The 17,515-nt window shown below is 40.2% G+C and overlaps 1 protein-coding gene across 2 annotated transcripts in view; it reads left to right on the forward strand.

The window, feature by feature from the left end:
* SPIDR (scaffold protein involved in DNA repair) overlaps positions 1-17,515 on the forward strand; it is a 1,065,859-nt gene that overhangs the window by 36,580 nt on the left and 1,011,764 nt on the right. For both annotated transcript variants that reach the window (XM_073631564.1, XM_073631565.1), the window contains exon 2: positions 13,403-13,558. In XM_073631564.1, the coding sequence (XP_073487665.1) occupies positions 13,403-13,558 (156 nt within the window). The remainder of the gene's footprint in view (positions 1-13,402; positions 13,559-17,515) is intronic.

A 17,515-nucleotide genomic window follows, 5' to 3' on the forward strand; every position in this document is an offset into this window, starting at 1 on the left:
ACAAATTGTGCCTTAACATTCTTATTTCCCTCATGAACCCATGCCTAAAACGTGTGTATTTCCATACATATAGTTTGCCAAAAGCTACAAAACACAGTGTGTCAACATGTGCTATCTATCACCACTGGGTATCAATGGACGCATTTTTGGGGGTGCAACCCCTTCCTCATAACTATAGAAGCTCAGAGGAAGGGGTTGCACCCCCAAAACACGTCCATTGATACCCCGTGATGGGAGCTAGCACACTGTGTTTTGTATGTTTAGTAAAAAAATTTGTAACTACACACATTTGTGGCATGGGATCATAAGGGTGATTTAATTGCTATGCCTCTACGTTTACGTGGCTTCAAATTTTGGCTTTTAAAGGGGTGAGATCACCCCATATGAGGAAGGCAACAGCCACACAGTCTTGGGATACTAATGTCTCATTTGGCCTTCACTTTACCAAAATCGAGTTCCTGAGTTTGGGGTGTGTATCTAATGTTTTTCAACATGCCTGTTTGGCCCCAAAAAAGGGCAAATAATACAAAACCTAAATGTTATACACCAAGATGTTGGTTTGTCTTTAAAATAAATTGTTTAGTAAAAAAACATTGGTGGCTTATTATTTCAAAGCTCAATACCAGTGTATTTGTTAAGTTGTTGTAGTTGCAGTGACAATGTGCTCTATAAAATGTGGCCAACTCCTGCAATTTTTAGTCCTCCCAAAAATTATAAGAGTTGAAAAGGCATAATGTTTTTGAAATTCATGCATTAGATCCATTAAGAACAAAAACATTGTGTGTGTGAGTGTAGCAGACCCACAGCACACCATAATAGTTAGCTGATGAAGAGATTGCCACCACATGTAGCAAATAACGTACGTTTGCACTATTGTAGCAAGTGGCCAAAATAAAGGCCATTTGAGAACATATTATACAGATAAGAAGCACAGACAACAGTAGTTCAAATTAAATATAAGTTTATGATCAAATAAAAATATTATTCAGGATCAGATCCAATTTGCTGCCAAGACACTGCCCCTCTACCCACAAAACAATCAAGGTATTTTTGACGTATATCTTGTGCATTTTGGGAGGGCAATCCAGCACAGCCAGTTTCTAGAGCTGTCATCAGCTGAGGCAAGGTAGCCGCTAGCATTCCCCATAAAAATTATGGAGTATAAAGCAGCACAATACCACATGGTTAGTTTTGTATAGTGCCAGGTTAATTGCTGTTAAAAACAGCCTAGAGAGGATGCCAAAGGCGTTTTTAATCACCCTTCTGTCACGAGAGAGCCTGTAATATTCTCTGCTCTAGGGTGAGGTTCCTCATAGGAAATGGCTTCATAAGATATTCTCCCGGAGCAAAGGCCTCATCTGCAACAAAAACAAAATTGAAGCCCTCAACATTCTCCTCAGCCAGGTGGCAAGTTTAAGGTGCCGTTCTGGAGCGGCTTGTAGAACTTGGTCTGCATAATGACTCCTCCATCAGAGTTGCGGCTGTTCTTCCCAACATCAAGATACAAGAGCTCATATGTGGCAGACACTACAGCTAGCAGGACTATGCTGCAAAAGCCCTTATAATTGAAAAAATATGAGCTAGAGTTGGGTGGTCGGACAATCTGGACATGTTTTCCATCAATAGTTGGGAAAATCCCACTGATGGTGGAACTGGGGTGCAATTTCCTGCCATTGCTGTAGGTTGGAAGGAAACTGGATTAAAAAAAGAAAAAAAATACTACTTCTGTACATAACATTGGAAACAGATTTGACACAAACATGCTTAGCCAACATAAGGAAAAAACTTAAATGAGTATTTAAAGACAAAAAGGGTAAGGTCAACTTATCTGATTCATCTCTCCCTCTGGTGGCCCATTAGCAAAATTTTAGGGTGGGGGGAGGAAATGTGTAGATTTTTTGGGCCAGTAACCCTCTCCTCTTTCATGAGCTGTTTGTACAAATAATCGGGGATACTTTAGCCAGCCCCTCCTTATTTACATTATTGGCAGCCTAGTGGACAGGTAAGAAGTGTCATAATCTAAAAATATGGATCCACACTGTCTAAATTGCAGCACATTTTGACATTCTGAAAATACCTATCAATATAATAGGAGACAAACTGTCTACGTTACAATTTGTAGGTAATCAGGCAGGCCCTTGCACTACATGGTTGGGTGAATTTAGACAGAAATTCAAACACAAAAGAGCGATAGTGTATATGGGTTTGGCAAAGTCAGCATATAAAGTATTTGTATGTGTTGACTTTGCATTTTTCGGGGGGGGGAGGGAGGGTTTCAAATGAGTTTGTGCCCCAAAAAATGGTCTCTTGCACTATGCCTGAATTTGAGGACAACAATAACATTTGTACACATTTTAGGGGTTGTTTAGGGTAAGCCCCAATATTTAGCTGACAAAAAACACTGAAGTTACTAGGCGTGTATGGGCCCAGAATAGTATGCTGGGGAGGTTAGTTAGGAAAATGTGCATGTAGGCCAACAAAGGAGCAGGAAAAGCTTACAGCATGCATGAGGACAAAAAGGACATTCACAGCATATTATAATATTGAAAATTATGTAATCAACAAATTAAGACAATACTTTAGCGCAAACAATACCTAGAATGTGATCTTAAAGGTAAAAACTTACCTGAATATAGTCCTTCTGCAGTACTTGAATAATGGCTGAGCAGGTGTCTGGAATAATGAGTCCCAGACCCTGGAGGGAGATCCCAGTGGTAAACTTGAGGTCCTGCAGATGTCTCCCTATTGCAGTAACGCAAGGTGGCTATGAGCCTCAGGAGTGATGGCAAGTCTCATGCATGTGTCCTGCTTCGTAATATAGGGGGTCACCAATGCCAAGAGTTGGTGAAAGCAGGGGTCCGTCATCTGGAGATAATTCCGAAAATCATCCGGATTATTCTCCTGAAGCTCCTGCAGCAAAGGCATATGACATAATTGGTCACAATTAAGCAACCAATTTTTGGTCCAAGAACTCCTCCTCCTGTTCCTGGACTGGATTTGGGTCAAAGCAATAACTCCAAGGCCAATAATAGCATGTTGTCTCTGCAGTGATTGAATATATTAATATATACTGGGTGATATGATGTAGAGTGGGTATGATAATTAGTAAGTACTCTTCCGCAGCAACCCAATTCTTCCAGAGAGATGCACTTTATTGACTTCCAACACAGAACAAAGTCCAAAGTCCACAGATGACAAAGAATCCGACAGAGTATATAATTCAGAGACCCATCTCCTAGGTCTGTGTCTTCCCAGCCAAACACAGACAAGCCTCACCTCATACACAGACAAGCCTCACTCACTAACCTATAGACTGAATGCCGTGTTATATTCACTAAATATTGAATGGCTGAGCAATTTGATTGGCCGTTTCAATTTAGGACTTTGATTAGCTTTAGTCTTTCAAACAGACAACAACCCCCAGCCGTGAACAGCCGTGAACCACCCCAATTTGCACTCCCGCATATCAACATCAACAAGTCCCCTTTAGATATGTGTAATTATATTAACAGATACCACCTGACTACCCTTTGAGATGTTCAAATAGACTTGCATAAGATTAACACATCAAAGAGTCTTCAGCTGTTAAAATTCAGTTGGACAAATCAACCATCCTGTCATTGTCATTCTGGCCTGGTCAACATTGACTGCATGTGTACATACACACAACAATGTCCCACATAAATCGGTGAACATATTACAACATATACCCCCACTTGGGTCGGTTCTAACTACTAGAACTGACCCATAAATCAAACAACAAAAAATATCATTATGATTTAAGGTACTGGATGCTTTACAATGGCTCATATAAAATATGAAGTTGAAACTGGTTACATCTCTCTTCGCCAGCCTCTAAAATATTCCCATGAAACAGTTATTAGATAATATAACTTTTAGACCATGACTAGAAAAGGATTTGGTAAACATCAGTGGGCCATATAGCTGTTAGGCCTTATATCACATCAAGATCTTGAATATTGCGCAAAGACGAGCTGATGTCACAGTCCATCCTTTGGTCTGACTTCATCACATCTCTCACCATCTCACTGAAAGTAAACTTGGTATGCTCTGGGAACTCCAATCCACATAAGTCCAGGATTTTTTTTCATCTCCAGGCTCAAGCTTTCCATTTTTAAAGATGCTTTTACGCAAACACTCTACTTTCATCTTTATAGTAAGAAGAACTATCAATGTACCAGCACTCACTTTCAAGGTCAAAAGGTTTGGATATGGCAGTAAAAACTGTGCTTCAAACAATTTTTTTGCGCTTGACATTCATGAGTCCATCTTGCAAGCATTTTACAATTCACATCTGCTTCTTTCCATTTCCACAATTTGAACAAAGATGACCGGGTTGTGTACCTGTCAAGTACCAGAATTTGTTGATTGCCAGCCACAATTTGCTTTTGTAATTTGCTGTAGGCCGACCCCTCATTGCCTTCAATAGAGCAGTTACTTGGATCATTCAGTCCACAATTACACCTGAATGGTATACCAACATATACATATAGATATACCCCCACACGATGCTTCAGATAGTCATCAGTGTTTATCAGATCTTCTATCCAGACAAAGCGGCAGTGGAAATTCTTGCCAGTATCTTCACCATGAAAGGTAGAAAGGTCTTTTCCATCCATATATGTCATAGCCTTTAGCATATTATAAACAACTGAATCAACAAAGTTTCAAATCATGACTAGAGTGATGAATTTCACTCACCCCTCTTATAAATTTAGGAAAACCACCCAACATACTAAAATTTATTCTATGCCAAGCCATTGTGCAGCATCTCACCTTAGATGTCAAATATATTGATCAATACGCATTATGTAATATGTACAGATGTTATGAAAATTATTTTACGTTTAAATGCTTCTCTTTGGTTTTAAGATAAAGTTCAAGAAATAAAACATAAAGAGAATAAAAAATGAAACGCAAAAAAGAGAGAAAAATTAAAAATTAGGGCGTTGAAGAAACAAGAAAAAAAAAAAAGGTCCATTGCTTGATGAATCTTGAGAGTCCATGAACTTTTAATAATTCCTTGTTGTCTATTCAGCATTCCTCCCATAATTGTCCCCCACTAGCCAGTAATTTCAGACTGTGCTTCTGCTATTCACATGCAAACCAGCATCTTCAGACGTCCCTGAAAGACAAAACTCTCCAACAAAACTAATTAGCAAGGTCTTTAAACGTAGTTTGAAGTTAAAACAAAACACTATTTACACGTTTACAGTTTGGAGCTAATTCACCCCCACTGCTAGAGAAGTGTCATCTGCATTCAAAAACAGATCTGGAGAATGTACATCTTCTGCATTTATGACACCCTGTACCCCCTCCAACTGCTCTAATAATTTATCACGCTCCTCTCTCATCTTGTCATACTCAATTTTCAGGTGGTCATATCTGTGTTTTAACTGAGAAAACGGTATCCAAGTCTTGGACCTTTTCTTATTATTATTTTGGTCAGCTCTGTTTTTCATATTAATATCACTTATGTTTGACCCGGTTTGTCCTCTCTGGGTGTTATCATAGGATGTTATCTTCTGATCTTTATGCTCAGTATTTGTCCTAAACAATGTGGCTAAATCAATTTTGACAGCCTGCTCATTTGACTTTCTCCATAAATGGTCTGCTCTCAACAATATGTCTTTTAAATCATTAGGATTTGGGGTAACTAATAAAATATTTTGTTTGATATCTTCATGCAACGCATCTAGAAACATATTCATATGTATCAAGCCCCCACGCTCAAATGCAAGATTATTACTGACCAATAATTCCATAATAGTTGCTATCCTGTGTGACAATTCATAGGGAGATTCATTTTGCATTTGTTGGATCTTCCCATGAATAGTAACATCAGAACGTACACCATACAAAACACATAATAATTCCAGTAATATGTCCCTTGTCCTCAGAGGCTGAATACAGATTTGTTTAATTCTCATCCAAAGACCACTTCCTACAGAATGTTGCAAAACTCTTTCCAAGTCAGATGGGTTGAGATTGTACATATCTCTGACTTGCTGCAAGTCACAAAACCATTTTAAAAATCTGTTTAAATCATGGTATGGAACCATTCCTATTTCTTTAAGAATTGCGTCTAATAATTTTGATTTCAAAGGCTTCATTACAAGCTGAACTTCACCTGTATTATTATTATTGTTATAAACTGTGGTAGTCACAGTGGGGGCAGCTGGTAATGAATTATCAGATTTAATATGAGGTTCTGTTTGCTGCAGATTGCTGAATCCAAGATTTGATGCATATCTGCATTCCTGAGATCTCTTCTCTAATTCCATAATTCTTAATTTTAATCTCTCATTTTCCTCTAATAATTCATCTCCACCTTTAGATTTCTCAATTAAGGCTTCACCAATGGTAACCGCATGCAACTTTAAATTTACTGTCTCAGTGTCTGATTGGTTTTGTAACCTCTCACAAACATTGTTGCTATTATCAACTGCATTCTGTAACTGGGTAATTTCCTTAACCTTACTATTCAAAGAACTTTCCATTGTTAAACAGCAAGATAACAAGCCCTGTATAATGCAACCTTTTCTTTTACTTTCTGAAATTTTGCTATCAAAAACATTTTTCTCTAAAAATTCCTTCATCATCGTCCACGTCTGCTTACATTTTTCTGGAATTTCATAAGGACCGCCATGGCGCTTAATACATTTTAATACCCATCTGTTAACTTTATCAGAACTGACACTAGCTCCACACTGAGTAAGCATTTTGACTATATTACTAATAATTTAAAAAAAAAAGGAAATATTTTACCGAATTAGTTACTCCTTCAGCTTCCAGTTCAGGTCTTCTGGTACACGACACAGTCCTTTTTTTTTTGTTGTTGTTTCCAGTCTCCAGAGAATAATTCTGGGGTTCCCAACTTGTTTAAATTTGTAGACCAGACTCTTTTATGTCACAACCAGACATTAGAGTCACAGCACAGCTCTTGGTTCTCCATCAGACTTCTGTCCACCTCACAGGATTGTTGTCACCACCGACTTCTGTTACTAAGTCCGAAAATGCTCTTCTGGTCGCTTGAACGGCACCAATGTAGTGATCGAGTATATTAATGTATATACTGGGTGATATGATGTAGAGTGGGTATAATATTTAGTGGTTATTATAATGATGATGATGTAAGTACTCTTCCGCAGCAACCCAATTCTTCCAGAGAGATGCACTTTATTGACTTCCAACACAGAACAAAGTCCAAAGTCCACAGATGACAAAGAAATCCGACAGAGGAAATATAATTCAGAGACCCATATTCCTAGGCCTGTGTGTTCCCAGCCATGCACAGACAAGCCTCACCTCCAAACCTATAGACTGAATGCCGTGTTATATTCACCAGGCATTGAATGGCTGAGCAATTTGATTGGCCGTTTCAATTTAGGACTTTGATTAGCTTTAGTCTTTCAAACAGACAACAACCCCCAGCCGTGAACCACCCCAATTTGCACTCCCGCATATCAACATCAACAAGTCCCCTTTAGATATGTGTAATTATATTAACAGATACCACCTGAATACCCTTTGAGATGTTCAAATAGACTTGCATAAGATTAACACATCAAAGAGTCTTCAGCTGTTAAAATTCAGTTGGACAAATCAACCATCCTGTCATTGTCATTCTGGCCTGGTCAACATTGACTGCATGTGTACATACACACAACAATGTCCCACATAAATCGGTGAACATGTTACAACATATACAACAGTCTCCTCCAATTCTGCAACAGGGCTGGTTGACGAATGGCCATTCAGAAACGAACTGAAAAGCGCGAATCAACACTCACCAAACTTCTACTAACACTAAATTAGCAGATTCCTCTTTATCGGTTCGTAGTACGTAACTACGTTCGTGTTTGTTGCCCGACTATTGTGTACCGTTTGTATGCAAGACAAGTTCACGGCACACTCCCTTCGGACAAAAGTCTGACACTATGTCTGACAACAATCTGATCGTGTGTACGAGGCTCCTTTCACAATTGTGTGACTTAGGATCTGACTTTTGAGACCCAAAGTCGCAGGACATGTGAAATGCCATGTATCTCTATGAGAGATACTGGAGTTGCTGCGACTTCAGAAAAGGTTCCTGCACTACTTTGATCCGACTTTGACACAACTTCAATGCCAAAGTATGTAAAAGTCTCATCAAAGTCACTTCAAGGTCGTACTTTGGAGTGTACTAGTGTGAAAGGAGCCCTAAGAAAAAATCTGTTATGTTCATACTTTTCAAAGTTTACCAGTTGTACTTACAATCTTCTGTGGATGCTGCTTTTCTCACAGTGGCACTCTGCACTTGGGTCTTCATATTCAGTGCTTGGGGACATCCCATGGTGTTTGAATGTTGCTTCTTTTCTGTATCAATAAGATGAAAGGAATTTTGACTCACCTGTACTTTCCATATCTTGGAGTACAAGACACAGGACAACCTCCCTTCTTTTGCTTGGTTTACTCTGCAGTTCTTGCAACAAAACTTTAGGATTCATGGAGTTGTGTGGGGTTATAAGGGAAATCACCACAATGGGGCACAGGCAGCAAAAAGAATCTGAGTGGGGTTATACAAGCATTAAACAATATTCCCCTTTTATGCCCGTTCGATTTTTTTTTGCGTAAGGCACATGCCCTCTACCAACCTTTTGGCATTATACAACCAATCTCAGAGCTTTCAAAAATAGGGAGTTTGCGTGAAATCACTTGGGGTGTTTAGAGTGTAATACACTGCAAATTTGCACAGAAGGTGATTATATTTTTACATGTGAACTTGAGACACAGCAGTTTGGATACTTTTGTTTTGAGCACTGTATTAATATGCACAATTTAAGATATTAAAATGCAATTGGTTTTATGAATTGAGACACAAGCAAAAGGCATTTTGATATTTATTGTTGTATGGATTAGAAAGCACTTATCGTATGAACACCTAAATGAGAGCACATTTAGTGTTTATTTGATTTATAGTGCTTCCCTTGTGATTTTTTTTTTTTTTTTTTTTTTTTTTAAAGCTCTTCTTTTTTTTTTCCCCCCCATAGTAGGGTGATAGAGTAGTGTTTTAGCAGCTCACCTAAAAGAAAACCAGGGTTTGCCATAAGCGCAGAGTATATTATTTACAATCTTAGAGCTTGTTGGTATAACAGGGCAGAACATATGTATGCATGTTATGCTGATATCCCGTATGTAAGCTTTAAGCGTTTTTAAGCATAAGGGCTTGTACATATTTTTTTATTTTAGTTTTTGCTCAATTTTTTTTTTTTTTTTTTTAGGTATCAAGGAAATTGGTACAGCATTACAGAGTATCACTAAGTAACATCTGAACACAGTCAACCTGAAAAAAAACATGCACAGCTCATCTAATTATGCTGTAAAACTCAACAGTCCAGTTCTTACGTAGCAAGTAACCAATTCCCCAAAAATACTTTCCCCGAAAGCACAGTATAGTATAAAATACGGAGTGTAGACTCTTAAGACAGGATAGAAAGTAAATATTGGACACGAACGAGAAATAAAACACAAAATGAAAAGCGGTATGGGGGGTAGGGAATGAGTTCCTTCATGGCCCAGTACACTCACTGACATATTGAAAAAACTATGGCGACTGAGACGCAAGCGGTGTCTGATACCTCTAATACAGTGGTTCTCAACTCCTGTCATCAGGACCCACTAACAGGCCAGATTTGCAAGATAACTTAAATACATCACAGTTTTTTTATTTGTTGCTCAGTTATTGCAGTATTTTGGTCTGCATCTTCTTAAGGTAATACTTAAAATCTGGCCTGTTAGTGGGTCCTGAAGACAGGAGTTGAGAACCACTGCTCTAATATAAGTAAGGAGTCCAAATCTTCCAATACTTCTCCTGTTCCTTCAAAGCCATGGTGAGATTTTCCATACCTGAATTTCCGCTAGTCTTGTCCGCCAATGAGCTATTGTGGGAGGACATGTATTTTTCCATAAGGCCGGAATGCGGGCTTTGGCGGCTGTAATTAGATGTCTGAGTAATGAATTTTTAAACTTTTTATTAGATAAGGGGCTATCATTAAGTAAATACGCTGCCGGGTTTCTGTTGAGGGATACTCCTGTCAGGGTCTCAATTGTAGTTTCTATGTCCTTCCAGAAATTGGTTAATTTTGAGCGTTCCCAAAAACATGTAGAAGCGTTTCCACAGCGCCAACAAGTATCCGAGACCTGGGGGTATATCTCGTGTAACTTAGCCGACTCTCTGTACCACCGTATTAAAAGCTTGTAACCTCCCTTCTGGTACCTGCTTGCCAAAGAGGCTCTATGAGCGAACATAACAATTTTGTCCTTCTGGGAAAATGTGAAGGTCACTCTCCCATTTTTGTATAAAAGGCAAGTCTGAAATGTCACCCTGAATCATTAAAAGGGCATAAGAATGAGAGCGAATGAGGAAGCTGATTCGTGTCAGAGCATATATGTTCTAGCGGTGTGAGTTGGCATAATCTGCGATGGTCCGCCAGCAGTGACCATAGGTAAGTGGACAGTTGTGCCCGACAAAAGAAATCTAGTTCAGTTTGAAAATGTACCTCAATATCCCTGCTGGACCTAAGCTGACGATTTACTGTAAAATTAATGAGTTGAAACTGATAAGTAAGTAAGAGAGCTGAGCGACGGGGAAAGTGCTGGTGCTGTCCTAAAGAGAAGTCTGGTCACCTGTAAAGTCACCCCAACCGTGGGGTGTTGGGTAATTGTCGGTGGACAAGACCGCAGAGGTGTCCTTGGAAGTCCCGCTAAAACTGAATCTACTGTTGCCTGTTCAAGGTCTACCCATAATTTGGGCTCAGTCGTCACACACCACTCCATTATTCTAGTTAAATGCGAGGCTTCATAGTATTTCACCGGGGTCTGGGAAACCCATACCCCCCCCCTGAATTTTAGGGAGAGACATAATAGATCTATGGTTTCTAGGGGGTGTGCCTGACCAAACAAACTGTGTAAATCGGACAGAAAACTGTGCGGGAGCTTAATGGGCAATGACTGGAATAAGTAAATAAGATGTGGCATGACATTCATTTTGGGGACATTAGACCGCCCAAACCATGTAAACGTTTCTTTATCCCAGTGACAGATGTCTAGTTTAAATTGACGGAGAAGGGGTGAGAAATGTAATTCAAACACTCTACCAAGATTGCGGGGGATGTTCTTTGACAGATAACGAATGTGAGAATCCATCCACGTAAAGTTGAACGATTGGCTCAATTGTTGTCGTGTCTGGGTGGATAATTCAACAGCCATGGCTTCCGATTTACTAAAATAAATTTTATAATTTGACAGTTGGCCAAATCTGTTGAGTTCTGAAAGAAGAGACGGAAGAGAGACAATTGGCGATGTGGTGAAGAATATTAAATCGTCTGCATACGCAGCCAATTTATGTTCACAGGTCTTAGTCTTGATACCCTTAATATCTGGGTGAGCTCTGATAGTTCTTAGAAGCGGCTCAAGTGTCAATATGAAAACTAGTTGTGACAAGGGACAGCCCTGCCTCGTCCCGTTATGGATCTGAAAAGCCTCCGAAAGGACTTCATTAACCTTAACTCTTGCTGAAGGAGTTGAGTAAAAGGAATCCAACCACCATCACATTCCCATCCCCAAACCTTTATGTTCTGGCGTGGGTCGCAAAAATATCCAATCCACCCTTTCAAATGCCTTCTCTGCATCCGCGGAAAAGAGCACTAAAGGAGAAAGTGCTTTGGGCATGGTGAATCGCATTCAGCACCCGTTGAATTTTGTCACGGCCTTCTCTAGCGGGAGTAAAACTGGATTGGTCCACATGGAGCGGATATGCGGGAGCAATCTATTCGCCAGTATTTTAATGAAAATTTTTTGTTCTACATTCAGAAGCGATATGAGGCAATAACTGGCACATTGAGCCGGATCCTTCCCCTCCTTAGGGATCACCGTAACATGCACTTGCAGAGTCAGGTCAGGGATAGTATGATCATCTCGTAAAGAGTTGAATGCAGACACAACGCGGGGCCAGTAAGTCTGAAAATGTCTTATAACAAGACAATGTATACCCATCTGGCCAGGGGCCTTGCCAATTTTCATGGTCTTCAGAGCAGCCAGGAATTCGTCTGTGGAAATCGGATTATCGAGTTCCAGAGCAACCTCGTCCAAGAGACCTGGCATCCCCAAAGATTCTAAGTATTGTTGAGCCAACACTACTTTGGCATCTGTAGAAGCAGTTGGTTCATGTGCGGACAACTTGTACAAGGTCGTTTAAAATTCCCGGAAGGTCTGGGCAATCCCTAGTGAATTTCTCACCAGAGTGTCCTCTTTCATCTTAATGTGTGCCCTAGTAGCCCGTAAGGCATTCGCCAGACGCCTGCTTGGTTTATTGCCTTTGCTTAATCTTAAACCATGAAATCTTAAACAATGGGTTGATTTCATGCTGATTAATCTAGGGCATGTGTTATTGGACTTAAGTCATTTTAAAGCAGAACTCCAGGAAAAGTCAAGTAGGAAATTCATGATGTCACCACTTTAATCTAAATTTAAGTCTCTAGGAATGCAGACCCACTTGAAACAAGTCAAATGCAGTTCAGGAGGTGGTCAGCTGCAGGTCAGAAGCATCTCAAACTGATGCCATCGACACAAGCCCTAAGCCTGTCAACACAGGCCATTAACAAGGTGGTGGATCGCCTCATACTGCGCTAAGCTGAAAAAAGTACTGCACGCTGCACTTTTTTCAGCACATGCCACCTCAATGCGGTGGTGTGAACTGGCTAGGTAGGAGGCATGGCATTTTGTCTTGTTTTGTGGTGGGGCTGCACTGGAATAGCCGCCCCCCTGGTGTGAATATGCCCTAAAAGAAGAACTCTAGGAAAAGCAAGGTGACTTGCAGGATCGCCAAGTATTTCACACAAAGGAAGCAATACAAAGAGAGCAGGATACTTTTTACTGCGAGTACATGGTAACACAAACACATATCAGAAATGTAAAATGTTGGGGTAGCATACACTTTAAGCTTGTGGTTGTGGTCCGTTTGTCGGCAGAAATGGGATTAAAACAGGTGTTGAGGAGACGTCATCGCCTCCTCACCGCTTGTCAGTTGTCTCTGAAAAGTGATCCAAAAGTCGATCGTGTGTCCGAGGAGAGGTAGATTTAGACACATGTTAAAAGAAGTAGAATAGCTTTACTGGCATGAGCAACAGGTGAAAATAAAGGAAAAATGGGCAAAAAATAAAATGAATGCAGCCACCTGAAGTTGCAATAATTTATTTTTTTTCGCTTGGCTTTAATACCACTTTAAGAAGGTTGTTAGGTGAATTCATGTATAGGATATTTCTGTTTTCCAACCACTAAAGTGATGTGAACAAATCTGGCAATTGTATGCACATTTAACATATATTGTGTTTATCTTTAGAGAAAAAGATCTGCAGATAAGATACATGCACGCTTCCCAGATGACGCCAGTAACAGTGCAAATAAATCCACTGGAGAAGGGGTAATGAAACCGTCATCACTCAACAAAGCATGGATGAAATGTGGCGAGGGATTTCATAAGTGTCCAGGAGAAAAGGTAGCATTTTCCATAATAACGGCAAAAAAAAAATATAGATGCTTTTGAGTTGACGCCATAGAATAAATAATTTTTAGACTTGCATTCCTATATGTTCATGATTAGGAAGACAGAATCTGATCAATGTGATTGTTTCCTAACCTAAAGAAACATGAAACATTTGCCATTGCTGATCATCCCCTTTTAAAATATTAGTTTCCTGTGTGTTACGGTGGCTGACTGGCTCCAGCATTTGCAAACACTCAACCTGGAAGTCCTTGAATCAAACTGTCTATCCTTCAGTGTAGTAAGGAAGGGGGGGCCTAGCGGTACCGCAGCCGAGAATGTATTTTATCGCCTCTCAATTGCAGCACTTTGCTGGATGGGGGATGATAGATTGGAGAGACCCCATACAAGCTGTGCTTTTGAGTCACTGCTCGTATTATAATCTCATAGCCCAGTTAGAATCGGGATCATTTGCGATTGCGAGTACTCAGTCTAGACCAACACTGGTCCTTATGAATAAAATATGGCAAGAAATGAGACATATAATGGAATATGTATGGGTGTCATAATTTTCACTAATCTGGGGGAATAAGTATTATGAAGAGCTATGTAAACTGGAAGGGTTTGAGCGCTGACGTTCTAAAGGTATACAATATATTTTGCAGCTTTATGCTCAAAATGTTATGCGATCATTCCAGGAGTTACAGGAGTCATACCAACTACATCATAATAACTTTTATAAATATTTACAACTGCGTCATGCAGCTAATTCGCAGTTTAAAAGTGTCGGGATGAATACAAGATCTATGCCATTGATGCCTTTATTGGCGGGGGCTAAGCTGAAAAAGAACGGTCTAATTACACTAGCTTACAACCAACTTATGATGAAGTATCAAGTTTTTAAGAATACTCCAGGTAGAAAGGGTTGGGGGAAAGACCTGGGGGGTATAACAGAGGATGAATGGCAAAATATTCTGAAGAGGGCCCCATTGGTATCCATATCACGTACACAATGCCTATCTCAATTGTTTATTATATATAGGACGCCGGAAAATTATATACGTGGAGGAGGAGGGAAACCCTGGATTGTCCGAGGTGTAATCAGGCTCCGGCTGATTTGATCCATATGTTGTGGAACTGCCCCAAGCTGGTTAGATATTGGCGAGAGGTGGTGTCCACAATTAATGGAGCTTACAATACCATTATAGAAATGGAACCAAAGACTTGTCTATTGGGCTATGTTAATGAAGAGCTATAGCCATGGGACAAGTTCATACCAATTGGCAGATTACTATTCATAGCACGTAAGATAATTGCTAGAAAATGGATGTCTCCTAATAGACCAGTATACAAGGAATGGCATTCTCAGGTAAATGTGACAATATTAATGGAACAACAGGTGTATAAGAACAGGAGCAGGATAGATATATTAGACAAGCTATGGGGACCCTGGGTAACAGCTCCAGGACTGACCTTTTTCTAGCTACCATAACCCCGGTATTTTCGGGAACGGTGTGCGTTTTTTCTTTGAGATAAAAGTGGTCTCTGCGGCTGATTCGCCGCAAGATTACTTTTATCGGTGGCGGGAGAGGTGCCCTCCTGCCGCGCTCAGGTTGTCTCCGCCGCTTACCGGTAGCGGTGGAGACTATTGCATCCTCTCCCGTGGATGCCTGGCTGCCCACTGAGGGGAAGATGCCCCTGCTCGGCTCCATGGCATGGGTGAGTAGCACCTGCATATGAGTACGGTATTCAAACCACACATGTGAGGTATCGCCGCGATCGTTAGAGTGAGAGAAATAATTGTAGCTCTAGACCTCCGTAAATCAAAACTGGTAACCTGGTAGAAATTTTTAAACCTCACCTATAGAGATTAAGGGTAAAAGTTTGTCACCATTCCACGAGCGGGTGCAATTTATCTTTCACAATATAAAAAAAAAAAATTGGGCTACCTTTACTGTTGTCTTATTTTTTCATTCAAAAATTTATTATTTCCAAAAAAAGTGCGCTTGTAAGGTTGCTGCGCAAATACGACGTGACAGAAAGTATTGCAACAACCGCCATTTTATTCTCTAGGGTGTTCGAAAAAAATATATATAATGTTTGGGGGTTCTAAGTAATTTTTGAGCAAAAAAAAAATGATTTTAACTTGTAAACAAGTGTAAAAAAGAGGCTTGATCCTCAACCCTTGCTTTAGCTCCCCATGCACCTCCTATGTGTAAGTTACCTTGTGTCTTTTAGGGGCACAGGGTGACCAAGAAAATAATGGACATTAAGAATGTGGCTTGGATTACTTAAAATTGAACAGTAATATTTATCCACAATATCTCCCAGGAAATATACAAAGACTATTCCTGGTTTGTTAGATTCTGAACTATACATTGTAATTGAAAGAGCTGGTCACTTTGGCCTCTGGAGCCAGACAGTCTGCTACTTCTGGGAGCTCCTACTATTGTGTAAAGGTGTCCTGTGTTTATATTTATGATAATTTGTGTTGTGTCTTCTGAGCTAAAAGACAGCAAGTCTGCCCTGAAAGGTTAGGCCTCTGAGTCACCTAGACTGGTTAAATGATTACTTAATTAGCTCATGTTAATTTATGTTTCTGGGAGGCGGGCATGTTCTTTTCAAATGTATAAAAGCCTGTATTTCTTGTCCAATAAAGGAGTGGTCATCAACCCTGTCCTCAGGGCCCACTAACAGGCCAGGTTTTATGTATTACTATGAGGAGATGCAGACTAGAATACTGCAATCACTGAGCAGCAAATAATATCACCTGTGATGTATTTCAGTTATTTTGCAAACCTGGGCTGTTAGTGGGCCCTGAGGACAGGGTTGATGACCTCTGCAATAAAGGATTCCATGTTGCAGTTTTGTAACTTACATAGTGAAGTTGAAAAAAGACACAATTCCATCAAGTCCAACCTATGTGTGTGATTATATGTCAGCATTACCTTGTATATCCCTGTATTTTGTGATCGTTCAGGTGCTTATCAAATAGTTTTTTGAAACTATTGATGCCCCTCGCTGAGACCACCTGTGGAAGGGAATTAACATCCTTGCCGCTCTTACAGTACAGAACCCTCTACGTAATTTAAGGTTAAACCTCTTTCTTCTAATTTTAATGAGTGGCCACATGTCTTGTTAAACTCCCTTCCGCAAAAAAGTTTTATCCCTATTGTGCGGTCACCAGTACGGTATTTGTAAATTGAAATCTCAAGCGTCCCTTCTCCAGAGAGAATAAGTTTAGTGCTCGCACCTTTCTTCATAACTAATATCCTCCAGACCCTTTATTAGCTTTGTTGCCCTTCTTTGTACTCGCTCCATTTCCAGTACATCCTTCCTGAGGACTGGTGCCCAGAACTGGACAGTATACTCCAGGTGCAGCCAGACCAGAGTCTTGTAGAGTGGGAGAATTATCGCTTTATCCCTGGAGTTAATCCCTTTTTTAATGCATGCCAATATTCTGTTTGTTAGCAGCAGCTTGGCATTGCATGCCATTGCTGAGCCTATCATCTACTAGGACCTCCAGGTCATTTTCCATCCTAGATTGCCCCAGAGGTTCTCCCCCAGTGTATAGATTGCGTTCATATTTTTGCCACTCAAATGCATTACTTTACATTTTTCTACATCATTTGCCATGTAGTTGCCCACCCCCTTTAATTTGTTCAGATCTTCTTGCAAGGTTTCCACATCCTGTAGAGAAGTTATTGCCCGGCTTAGCTTAGTATCATCCGCAAATACAGAGATTGAACTGTTTACCCCATCCTCCAGGTCGTTTATGAACAAATTAAATTGGATTGGTCTCGACACAGAACCCTGCGGGACCCCACTACCCACCCCTGACCATTTCGAGTATTCCCCATTTACCACCACCCTCTGAACTCTCCCTTGTCCATGCCAACGGACCGTATTTTGTACAGTAAACGTTTATGGGGAACTGTGTCAAATGCTTTTGCAAAATCCAGATACACCACA

The sequence above is a fragment of the Aquarana catesbeiana genome, linkage group LG05 (genome assembly GCF_042186555.1).
Source record: "Aquarana catesbeiana isolate 2022-GZ linkage group LG05, ASM4218655v1, whole genome shotgun sequence".
Lineage (NCBI taxonomy): Eukaryota > Metazoa > Chordata > Amphibia > Anura > Ranidae > Aquarana > Aquarana catesbeiana.